Source organism: Panthera pardus, unplaced genomic scaffold (genome assembly GCF_024362965.1).
Source record: "Panthera pardus isolate Hobbes unplaced genomic scaffold, ASM2436296v1 HiC_scaffold_13, whole genome shotgun sequence".
Lineage (NCBI taxonomy): Eukaryota > Metazoa > Chordata > Mammalia > Carnivora > Felidae > Panthera > Panthera pardus.
This window is the reverse complement of record NW_026526688.1, coordinates 34,943,156-34,955,945: the sequence shown is the minus strand read 5'-3', so window position 1 is coordinate 34,955,945 and position 12,790 is coordinate 34,943,156. Positions and strand designations below refer to the sequence as shown.

Sequence of the window (12,790 nt, the reverse complement as noted above, 5' to 3'; positions counted from 1 at the left end):
CTCGATCTTAAAGAAAATGCTTTCAATTTCTCTCCACAGAGTCTAAGGTTAGCTGTCTGTCATATATGGCGTTTGTTATGTTGAGCTATATTTCTTCTACACCGACTCTGTTAAGGATTTTCATGAAAGGATGTTGTATTTGTCAAGTATTTTTCTGTGATGCTTTTTTGAGATGAGGCCATGATTTTTATTTTTCATTTTATTGATGTGATATAATTTATTGATTTGTGCATGTTGAAGCATGCTTCCATCTCAGTGATAAATTCTATTTGGTTATGGCATATAATCCTTTTAATGTGTTTTTGAATTCAGTTTGCTAGTATTTTGTTGAGAATTTTTACATCTATATTCATCAGGGATACTGGCCTACAGTTTTCTTGTGGTATTTTTATCTGGTTTTGGTATTAACATAATGCTGGCCTCACAGAATGAGTTTAGAAGTTTTCCCTCCTTCTTGATATTTTGGAAAAATTTGAGGGGAATTGGTATTAATTCTTTAAATGTTATTCTCCAGTGAAGCCATCTGGTCTTGGAGTTTTCTGTGTCGGGAGTTTTTTGATTATGGATTCAATCTCTTTACTCGTTATTGGTCTACTTAGATTTTCTATTTCTTCCTGATTTAGTCTTGGCAGGTTGTATGTTTTAAAAATGCATTCCTTTCTTCTGTTACATACTTTATTGGTATAGAATTGTTCATAGTACAATTGAGCCTTGAACAGTACATAGTACAGTTGAGCCTTGAACAATGTGCGTGTCAGGGGCACTGACCCCCCAATAGTAAAAAATCCTTGTTAACTTTTGATTCCCTAAAAACTTGACTACTAACAGCTTACTGTTGATCAGAAGCATACTGATAAGTGTTGTTAAGAAGATCATAAGGAGAATATATGTATAGTATTGCACTGTATTTATGGAAAAAAAGTCCACAAGTGGCCTCGTGCAGCTCAAACCCACGTTGTTCAACGGTCAGCTGCAGTCTCATGATCCTATGTATTCCTGTGGTGTCAGGTGTAATGTCTTCTCTTTCATTTTTAACTTTTTTTTTTTTTTTTAGTCTAGCTAAAGGTTTGTTAAGTAGAACCAGCCCTTAGTTTCATTGATCCTTTCTACTGATTTTGTTTTCTATTTTATTTATTTCCACTCTGATCTTTATTATTTCCTTCTTTCTGCTAGCTGTGGGCCTCATTTGTTCTTTTTTTAGTTCCTTGAAGTATAATGTTATATTGTTTGAGATCTAATTTCTTGATACATGCTTTTATTGCTACAAACTTTCAGAACTGCTTTTGCTACATCCCACAATATTTGCAATGTTCTATTTCCATTTGTTTTGAGATACTTTTTAATTTCCTTCTGAGATACTTCCTTTTGAGATACTTATAATTTCCTACTTTAATAATCTTCTTTGATCCACTGGTTTAGAAGTGTGATGTTTAATTTCCACATATTTGTAGATTTCCTCACCATCCTCTTAATTTCTAGTTTCATACCACTGTGGTCAAAGACAGCTGGCATGACTTCAATCTTCTTACACTTGCTAAGATTTTCTCTGCATCCTGCCATATGATATACCCTGGAGAATGTTCCATGTGCACTTGGAAAGATGTGTATTTTGCTGCTTTAGGATGGAATGTTCTGGACATGTCTATTAAGTCCATTTGTGCTAACATGTGGTTCAATTCCAATGTTTCTTTGTTGATCCTGTCTGGATGATTCATCCATTGCAGATAGTAGGATTCTGCAGTCCCATCCATTATTGTTTTGTTCCCTATTTCTCTATTTGTTTAATATATCTTGATGCTTGGGTGTGGGGAGCATATACACTAATGTCGTATTTTCTTAATGTATTGGCCTATTTATCATTACAAAACGACCTTCTTTGTTTCTTGTTACCCTTTGGCCTTCAAGTCTATTTTGTCTGATATAAGTTTGGCTATGCCTGCCTTCTTTCGGTTTCCATTTGCTTGGAATATTGTCTTCTATCCTTTCACTTTGAGCCCATGTGTGTCTTCAAAGCTAAAAGTCTCCTGTAGGTGGCATAAAGTTGGGTCTTGTTTCTTTTTTAATCCAGCCATTCTATGACTTTTGATTGGTGAGTTCAATCTGTTTACATTTAGGGTAGCTGTTGATATGTAAAGTTTTACTACTGCCATTTTATGTTTTGCCTTCTGTTCATTTTTTATTTAAAATATTTTTTTAAATGTTTATTTTTGAGAGACAGAGACACAGACAGACAGAGCATAAGTGGGGAGAGGCAGAGAGAGAAGATACAGAATCTGAAGCAGGCTCCAGGCTCTGAGTTGTCAGCACAGAGCCCGATGCAGGGCTCGAACTCACAAACCATAAGATCATGACCTGAGCTGAAGTGCGACGCTTAACTCACTGAGCCATTCAGGCACCCCTGGTTATTATTATTATTTTTTTTTTTTTTTTGAGAAAGAGAGAAAGAGAGCAAGCAGGAGAGGGGCAGAGGGAGAATGAGAGAGAATCTCAAACAGGCCCCACACTCTCAGTGTGGAGCCTGATGCAGGGCTCAAACTCTTGAACCGTGAGATCATGACCTGAGCCAAAATCCAGAGTTGGACCCTTAAGTGACTGAGCCACCCAGGCACCCCTTGCCTTCTGGTTATTTTGTCTCTCCTTTTTTTTCCCCTTCTGTTTATCTTTGTAAATTTGTGGTTTTCCATGGTTTCCATGATTTGCTCAGGCTCCCCCTTTATGTTTTGTGTGTCTCTGCTTTGATGTTTGCTTTGTGGTTACCATGAGGTTTACATAAAGCATCCCACAGACAGAACAGTCTTTTTTCTGATAGCAACTTCTCTTTGTTCACCTATAAAGTTTCCATCCTTTACCCTTCCCCTTTTATAGCTTTGATGTCACAAATTTTTTTATGTTGTGATGTTGTTACCAAGCTGTAGTAGCTATAGTCATTTTTAATGCTCTTCTCCCTTTAAGCTTTATACTTGTTTTATGTACTATTCTAAAAAAGTCCGTTTTCTAATTCTATTTATCACCTTAATTAGGCTTCTGTGCACTTTCATCTTTTCATTTCAGCTTGAGAAGCTCCTTTCAACATGTCTTAGACGGTGGTCTGGAGGGGGTGAACTCCTTTAGCTTCTGTTTGTCTGGGAAAGCCTTTACTTCGCCTTATATATGAAGGATAACTTTGCCAGATACAGTATTCTTGGCTGGCAATTTGTGTTTTTCAATACTTTAAAATGTCATTCCATGCTCTCCTGGGCTCCAGAGTTTCTGCTGACAAATCTGCTGATAACCTAACGAGACTTCCTTTGTAGGCTGTCTTTTTCCCCCGGCTTCCTTCAAAATAATTTATCACTGACTTTTGACAGTTTTAATGTGATGTCTCAGAGCGGGTCTTTTTGCACTGCTAGAGAAGCTGGTCTATTGGCTTCTTAGACTTGTGTATCCAGTTCTTTCTCTGGGCTTGGGAAGTTCTCTAGGACACCTCTTTAAATACGCTCTCTGCTCCCTTCTCCCGCTCTTCTCCTTCCGGGATCCCCTTTAATTTTGTAGGTTCTCCTAATGGGGGTCTGATAGTTCTTATAGGGTTCTCGCTCCTCTTCTACAGGAACAGTTCTATCTCCCTGTCCTCAAGTTGCTTATTCTCTCCTCCATCTGCTCTATTTCCAATGTTTTTTAGTGCCTTCCTCATCTCATGTGTTGAATTCTTCAGCTCCACATTCTGTTTGGTTCTTTAGAATTTTAATCTCTTTGGTAAAGTACCCCTCCGTTGATTAATTTTATTCCTGAGATCACTGTACTGCTTCAGTTTTCTTGTAGCTCACTGGATTTCTTTATAATTGCTGTTTAGAATTCTTTACCAGTTAGATTTGAATATTCTGTGCCTTTGGGTTCATTACTAGAAAATGGCTATGTTCTTTTGTGATACCATATTAACGTGACTTTTCAATGTTTGATAAAAAATGTTCAAGTAGTGAACACCTTTCTTATTTGCGTATGGCTTTTTTCACTTTGAGTCTAACAGTTCCACAGGTTGGTAATTTAAAAAAGGATGACTGCAGAGTTGGTGGAGGTGTGTGCTTAGTACTTGGGGCTCTGAATGTGCCCACAGCCTGCTAGCGTATCCTCAAAAGGTTGGGGGTGGGGTGTTCCAGAGATCCATGGGCAATCCTCTTGCCAGAATCCTGGGGCAGACAGCGGCAAACACATTCCCTCCGTTCTCTGAGACTTCCTTTTCCTTTCCCTCCTCCCAGAAAGAGCAACAGGTCCTGCCGTGTGCTGTTAGGTAACCCCCCACTCACCGCCTTCACCCTCCACCTCCCCTGCTAGAAAATTCGTGTTGGTCCACTGCTGCCCCTGCTGCCACTTGCCTGGCCCCAGGCCTTCCTCTGAGGTTCAAGCCACCCACTTTCAGATGGATGGGTCTCTTGGGTGGCCTTTAGCTGCGTTTTCTGGGTTATGGATGTCTGAGTAGTTGTAAACCAAATGGGAGAGAAAAAAGGAACAACTCATGCTGCCATGATGATGGGGCCGCCAAGACCAGTCCCAAATTTTCGAATGACTACCACTTTTCCAAAGGGCCGTAAGCCATTCAAACTAAAATACTTTTGTTTCCCCATCCATCATGCAGCTTTTCTAACCTGTGTTGACTCAAATCATTTCTTCAGCCTGGAATGAACTTCCTCTCTCAGACCCCCACCCTTACCGTGCTCCGGCATGCTTTTAACCATCCGTTGGGGCACAATTCAAATGTCATTTGCTCCATGAGGTCCCTGGTTACAAAAAAAAATGCCTCCCTCTTTCAAACTCCCATTATACTTCTTCCCCACTCTCCTCATGGCACCTAAGACTCCACCTCATATGGCGGCCAACTGTGTACCTCACTTGTCTGTAAATAGCTCAGTGGCAGTGTCTGAATTTCACCCAGTTTATATTTTCTACAGTGCCTTTCTACAGTGCCTTTCACAGAGGAGGTATTTGCTGAAATGATAGATGATTTTGAAATAAATGCTTTTGGTCTCCATTTCTAGCAAGCTGTTCCCCAAATAATTTCATTGACTTGTCATTTCATTTTCAAGTTGAAGCATTTCTTTGAAAACAGAACTAATATTTTCTTAGCATATCAAAGTCAAGAATAATTTCCCTTTGTAGCAAGTAAATCAATAGAAGGCTCCAGTAACTCAGTAATTATCGTAACTCCATAAAACTGTATAACTTAGGCAAGGAACACAAACCTTTCCTATCAAAATGAGTCCAAAATATGTGTCCTAAACACAGTGAACACAAACTAAGTTATTCTTTTAACGGCTTACTGTTTGGATAATAAAGACTGTCGTATAAGAAACTAATTTTGCCATTTAAAGATACTATTTCCAGGCTATGATTTCCCAAATTTTAAGACATTAAAAGTAATTTAATAAAGCGTACACTGGGAAACACGGGGAAGATTTAAAGGAATAACTTCCCAAATTTCAAGTTGAAGACCAAGATACCAACCTTCTTGTTTCCCTGAAATTACTTCTGCATGAGAGTCAGAAAACAGAAAGTCAAAGTGCACGGGGATGTCGGTCAGAAGGTCTTCCAAGATGGCTTTCTGCTGGCTGTAAGACAAGCCCCAAATTCACAGATCAAGATGCATCCTATGTTTTTTGTTTTAAAAAAAAACCAAACCAAACAAAAACTGTGGCTCTGGTACATCCTATAGGAAAACAGTACATTTTAAAACCAAAGCAATCCATTAAAAAAACCCGTTTATTTTAGGAAGGAATTTCATGAGCTGTGTGGATTCTGTGATTCCTAGACATAGAAGTACAACCGCAACCCTTACACTTACAAGATAGAAAAATCTGGTTTTTTAATGACAACCTTATAGTTTACAGTTTATAGAAATACACAAGTACATTAAAAGATTTCTGGGGAGTTCCGGCTAAGGGAATAGTTCTGGTAATATTCCAAATGTGAAAAAGGGATTTTTAATGTTTTCCTTTTGGATAATAATGGTATGTGATGATACCATGTGATGATAATGGTAGAAGAGGAGAAGGAAAAGAGACAGGAGGGGGGAAGGGGAGAAAAATAAACTACCACCCTCACCCACCCAGCCCTGGCTTCACGTGGAGGATCACCTTTCGGGAAGGATTCTCATTCCAGCTGTGCAGAGAATGTAGAGAGGCGTCTCTTTGTGCTTTGTCCGTGGTACATGCTCTGCAGCAAAGTTCAAGAGTGGAGAAATGTAATCACTGACTTTCTCCGGAGAGGTAGCAAATTCTGAAATGCCTACAGAAAAAGGACACTTCCATTAACAAGGAGATGGTTAACTAATAAGTTACATTTCTTCGATGTGGCTAATTTGAGAGAAATTCAAGCTGCATACCACCCTCTCCTGGTTTTCCCCTATCTTTCTAGCAACAAGCTCTCTTCCTTAAATGCTGGTGGTATTAAATGTTCAGTCCTACACTTTCTTCTCAGTCTCCAAAAAACTGAGACCCAGCTGAGCAACTGCTATGTGTCAGACACTGGAATCACCTGCACACAAGCTCATGCCTGCCCTTGAGAACATGTTCCCGCTTTGCTCGGGCAAGTACACTCACTCCCATGGCTGCCACACCATCTATGTGTCTCGGATCTCCAAGTGTCACCAGTAGCCACCAGACCTCATTCCCCTTCTCCACATCAGTAGGTGGTAACTGTCTACTGGACACGCCTCAAACTCAACATATACACGGAAGACAAATCTGAACTCAACTCCTGCTTTGTAGTTACCTACCCCAGTGACCACTATCATTGGCCATCCAGCGGCCCAAACTGGGATCCCAGATAAAATCCCTCTCCCTCCCGTAATATGCATTCTGGGTCTCACTGATTGCCTCTCCCTGGTTCCTCTCACATTATTTCATTTCTCCTCATCTCTTCTGGCAGCCTGATGCAACACATCCTACCCTCCAGTCTTGGTGATCCCTCGACCATGCCCTAGGCAAAGGGAGTCTTCCTGGCTTTGATTTTTAGAAGTCCCCAAATTTCTCATTTCACAGATTAGGCAACTGTGGATCCAGAAAGATGTAATGATTTGTAGGAGCAATCAGCAGAAAACAGACCAAAAGCCAGATTTTTTTTTTTTTTTTACTCCACATACTCTTCCAACAGACACCAAGCCCTAAACTACCCAGAATCCACTAAGTAAGGAAATATCTAGAGCTTTGTTGAAATGCTATACATGAAAGGCCCTGCTTCAGCACTGAGAACTGCTATAAAAAGGTACTTGAATTTCTACTTCAAACATTTTCTGTAGCATGAGAGAGAACCATGTTAAACCTGATTTTAAGGAGACTCTGGTGTACACCCTGGGATGATGTCCCAAAGGACACTCCAAGGCATGAAAGATTTTATCTTATTCCATGTGAGCAGTTTAATCACTGACAGAACTTGGTATGTGAAGCTGGATGAAATGCAATGTGCTTTATAGAGCTTTATATTTCAATCTTCTGGTGAATTTTTTTTTTTGATCAATATCACTTTAACTCTGAAAATGTTTCTAGATTAGGAACGCATAAAAATTTAAGGGACGCGATAATAGAAAACTAAAAATTAAAAGTCATTCACTAAGACTTATAGAAAAAAATGACCTTTGTTCATGGAAATGTACTCTGATATCAAAATAATGCTTATACAAGAGACTCAGATTCAATTCCTTCTCTTTATCCTGAAACATGCATGAGGTAGAGATTTTGCATTTTCTGAGCAATATGCTGGTGCCCAGCTGCCCAAACATCAAAGAACAATCAACTTGAAGATTGACTGAAGAAGGAAGTGGGGCCTAAATTATTCAACGAAGAAAGGGAAGGATTCAGAGGGCCAATAGTCTATGTGACTAGGAACTATGTGAGAGGAATGGTATTTTATCGTATTAATACTAAGCCCCCTTTTCATTTACATATTTGAAATAGGAGGTAATAAGCTATGATAATTTTTTTTAATCAGCATTCTCTTTTACAAGATAAATTCCTTGGATTGTTTGGATTTTATATCTTACTATGTAATACACTAATAAGATGAAATAAAGTGTTGAATCTCTATTAAGATCTGTGGTCCACTGTTTTAAATCAGTGATTATCAACTATCAAGACATAAAATGCCTATTTCAAGGCACTCCAATGGACACCCTCCATTCCTAAAACTTCTGACAGAACAGCGCTGCCCATAGAAATGGTGTACATACATGAAATGGTTGAGAACCACTGATTTAAATTCTTTAATGGAGACAGCAAATCCCAATTTTTGCATAACACACTGACTTAGAAACTGTGGTATCATTAAAAATTGGACATAATAACACCAGCTCATCAGTAATAAGTCACTCTAGTTAAATAATCCAGTTAGAAATATACTGGGACACTTTTTAAAAATGGTGGGGGGGGGGGCGCCTGGGTGGCTCAGTCGGTTGAATGTCTGAATTCAGCTCAGGTCATGATCTCACAGTTCGTGAGTTCGAGCCCCATGTCGGGCTCTGTGCGGACAGCTCAGAGCCTGGAGCCTTCTTCGGATTCTGCATCTCCCTCTCTCTCTGCCTCTCCCCTGCTCATGTTCTGTCTCTCTCTCTCTGTCAAAAATAAGTAAACATTAAAAAAAATAAAATAAAAATGGGGGAAAAAAGAAATATACACCAATGTATTAGGGTACAGATATCCATGAGTTATCTGAAATTACTCTGTCATTAGGGATAGAGTCCAATGGTTACCAAATAGGCAAAACACATCCCTCCATAATTAATGTCAACTAGCAAACATCTCAGGAGACACATGAGTAAGGCACCGTGGTAAACGCCGCAGGAGACCAAAAGAAAGACATGGTTTGGGGTATTTTATTAAAGAGTTAAGTCGTGCAGGATGGGCAGAAAATGGGAAAGAAAGGGAACCAGTCAGGTCCTGGGGTGAGTTCTGAATTAGAGCAATGACTCTGGGGAAAGGAAGGGAAGTACATGAAAAACCTCACAGAGAAGAAAGGACAGAAGCAGGTTACCAGTCAGATATCTATCTTTTACATACCAGGTTTTATTTTCATAACCACTGGCTTTCGGTTTTTATCCCTCATTTGGCGGATATCCAGCAGATCGTGAGGATTGCCGTTATGCCTCGGCCAGCAATAGACAAATATCCGAGACCCACTGCTACCACAGTCCACCACGACACCGTAGTTCACGTTCGGGTTATTGGTGTCTGTGGCCTCAATGTCAGTAACTCGTGCCAAGTACCTTGTTTACAAAAATGAACGCACATTCTTAGTGAGGCAGAGATGATCATCCTAAACCTTAACCAAGCAAATGCAATACATAAATGTCGAGGCAGCAGATTCTAAGCTGATCCACAATACCATGTTTACAACTGCCAAACGATTGAAGACTCAAAACAAAACAAGTGACAGCGATAAAGATTATCTGAATCAGATACACAGTCATTATTCCTTGTAAGAAGTTCAAACAAGCACTGAGAAGCAAAACTATTCCCAAACCATGAACATTAACTGAAAAATCAGCTTAAAAGATATCACAGGAAAAGCTTATGTTTAAATCCTCTTATGATGTGGGTTTGGTAGTTAATGATTAAACCATTTCAAACAGTTTTATTTTTCACGCCATGCTGTATTCAGTACAGATTCTGTTTCCTACAGCCACATGCTTCTTAAATTCCAACCTAATCCCAAAAGTCTCGAAGCTGTAAAATGGACGTATGGCACCCCATCTGGAGAAGAAATGTTTTTTTCTCTTACCTTTGAAACTTCTTGTCTCTGGATAGCCGCCCATACTTATTTCGGATTATGACAACAGAAAAGTATAAAAGTGAAGCAGCAGCAGCCAGAACACTAATAACAATAATCTGGCGTAAATTGGTATTCAGAATTCGAGGACACCCCACCGGAGAGATGCTAAAATGCCAGGAAGCAGGAAAAAGACAGGAGATGCCGATCCTAAAATTCCAAAAAACAGATTTTTAAGCAATCTGCTCCAAAGTGGCTTCTCCTCACCTAAACTGATGCCAAAAGAAGGAGGCCTCTGGCTTCAGCCACCTCTATTTCCTTGCTGGTAGTAAGCCAGTATACTGGTCTGTATGCCAGTATCTTCCATACTGCTACTTTGCTATGTAATTCATTATTATAAAACTACACGAATGAGAATTACGTCCTGATGGTGTTTTTCCCCCTTGACATTATGTAGATTATTATTTCTATTCTGCTTTGTTCCAAAAAAAGAACTAGAAACAATTTACAAGAATATGTTCAACACGATAAACATACAAACGTATAACAAAGTCAGGTTTAAGGATGATGAAACCAAAAAACAATCTAGTACAAAGAAATACATGTAATAAGACAGGCCTGCAAAGGTAGCTCAGCATCGTAGTGGCCAAAACCTTGCCCATTAAATTAGAAACATACAAATAGCTCAGGAGGAGTAAGCTTTTCTTAACACCGAATTCCAAGGCAAATTTCTCCCTGATGATTGCGTGAGAAAATGGGACAAAAATAGCATCTTTAACGACATGCTCATAACAAAGTAAATAAATGAGTTTTGTATGTCCTGTGTTTTTAGAAATATTTCTGAGACATTTTTGCAAAACAAAACAAAACAAAAAACCCTACTTTTCTTCTTAGTTTATGTCAGGAATGAGAGATTATTATTGGAGTTAAAATAAACTTGCTACCTCGGGGTGCCAGGGTGGCTCAGTTGGTTAAGCAGCCGACTTCAGCTCAGGTCATGATCTCACAGTTCGTGGGTTCGAGCCCCACATTGGGCTCTGTCCTGACAGCTCAGAGCCTGGAGCCTGCTTCAGATTCTGTGTCTCCCTCTCTCTCGGCCCCCCCTCCCCCCCCGCCCAACTCCTGCTCTGTCTTGCTCTCTCTCAAAATTAAATGAACATTAAAAAAAATTTAAAAAAACCTTGCAACCTTTAGAATAAATGTTACTGTTCTGTGGTTAATTTCTACACTCTTCCCTTTAAAGAGTGCTTCTTGGACTAAAATATCTCACAGAAGGGGGGATAGCCTGCTAACCCAATGGAGTTTTCCACTTACAGTTTCTAATCTCCCTATGAGTCCCTGGGCCACTCCATGGAGTTTGTCGTCCCTGCCCACACCTCAAGGCTTACAGTTACCCTGTGCTTAATGCACTCCTCACAGATTCTAACACGCATGCTCTTTACAGTAAGCTACATTAATCCCTAGAAAATCCACCTGGCAAGACCACTTTCTTCCTGTGACAAGCACCCCAACAAGGCCTGGAAGGACAAAGGTGTTAAAACACAAGTGTAGCGTAACTTTGAACACTTTGCACTTGGAATTTAGATTTTTTTTTTTCCTCTCGAGACCTGTCTCTGTGGCACCAAAATCTCGGGTTTTAGAGTGTCAATGATTAGACACCATCACTTACCTCCCCATGCTGATGGGTCAGAGACCAGGCAATGTTCTAGGAGTCAGTCCTCACACACCACTACAGAAACGATGGGGTCCTCCTGGAGTTAGAGCATTCCTGTTCCAGAAAGCGAGAAAAATCACAAAGACGGCACAATCCAAGAAGACATGAATGTTGTTTTACCAAGTACGTGTTTGAATCCAACCACACGCGATCTGGTACGTGATCCTTGCACTGAAACCATTAGAAGAGCTCACTGAGAGCAATACACTTCTTAGTCAATTTCATGCTGTCAGAGATACAAGCCTAAATCAAAAGAGATGGTAATATGACCCATCTCCCCCCACCCCAGCAGCCCTCAGTTTGTTCTATTTAAGAGTCTCTTATGGTTTGCCTCCCTCTCTGTTTTTATCTTATTTTTCCTTCCTTTCTCCTATTTTCATCTGTTGAGTTTCTCAAATTCCACATATGAGTGAAATCATATGAAATCTGTCTTTCTCTGACTGACAGAGAGATGAATCACTGGGTTCTACTCCTGAAGCCAAGACTACACTATATGTTAACTAACTTGAATTTAAATTTTAAAAAAAATCGAAAAAGAGATGGTAAAAATCTAGCACTAGTTCGTCGCTCTCTACCTAAAAGCCAATCAGTGACCCAAAATACCAGGTCGCCAAACAGGTACTGAATTAAGGAAGATTAGGGGTGGGGGTTGGAGGTAGGCGATAGGCAAAATGATTAAACTGAACGGGAATCTGAAATACCCATTCACCTGATAAATGACTGTTAGATCCCTCTTATGCACAAAGTACCATGCAAGGTACTATGTTCCTTGTCTCTGGGCCTCTGAACGTGCTACCCCCTCTGCTTAGAAATCATCCGTGCAACTCACTTTCTCACTTTTTACTCAATGTCACCTTCTCAAGGAGGCCTTCCCTGGCCACCCAAACCATCATTGCAAGCTGTCCCCTCCACCCATCTCTTTCCTTTGACTTAGTTTTTCTCCTTAGCGTTTACTTATTTATTAGTTATACGGAACTTATTATGTGCTGGGCCCTGCTTATTTACAAATATCAAGTTACTCTTCTTAATGACCCACAGATAGCCACTATTTGTATACCATTTTACAGCTGAGGCAGAGGGGCTAAGTAACTTGCCTAAGGTCACACTGCCAACAAAAGATGATCATATGCAAAACGGCTGAGGTTCCAGCAGGAGAACCCATGCTCTTATCCTCATCCCCCAACGTACTGTGTGACTGCATTTTTCTCGTGCTCAGGTGTCGAGCTCCACAGGGGGCCAGATTTCTGTCTGCTTGGTTGACTGCTGCGTTCCCAACATCACAGACCCTAGGAAAGTGTCTGGCAAAAAGTCAAGTTTCTGAGTTCTGGAGGCCAAAGAGGTTGAGAA

At 40.1% G+C, this 12,790-nt stretch overlaps 1 protein-coding gene across 5 annotated transcripts in view; it reads right to left on the bottom strand.

Annotated features, from left to right (window-relative positions):
* ENTPD4 (ectonucleoside triphosphate diphosphohydrolase 4) overlaps nt 1-12,790 on the bottom strand; it is a 36,770-nt gene that overhangs the window by 17,367 nt on the left and 6,613 nt on the right. For all 5 annotated transcript variants that reach the window (XM_019466936.2, XM_019466935.2, XM_019466937.2 and 2 more), the window contains 5 exons: nt 11,399-11,497; nt 9,742-9,939; nt 9,021-9,226; nt 6,105-6,255; nt 5,476-5,579 (listed from right to left, as the gene is read on the bottom strand). In XM_019466936.2, coding sequence (XP_019322481.1) covers nt 5,476-5,579; nt 6,105-6,255; nt 9,021-9,226; nt 9,742-9,939; nt 11,399-11,406 — 667 coding nt within the window. In that variant the 5' untranslated portion in view covers nt 11,407-11,497. The remainder of the gene's footprint in view (nt 1-5,475; nt 5,580-6,104; nt 6,256-9,020; nt 9,227-9,741; nt 9,940-11,398; nt 11,498-12,790) is intronic.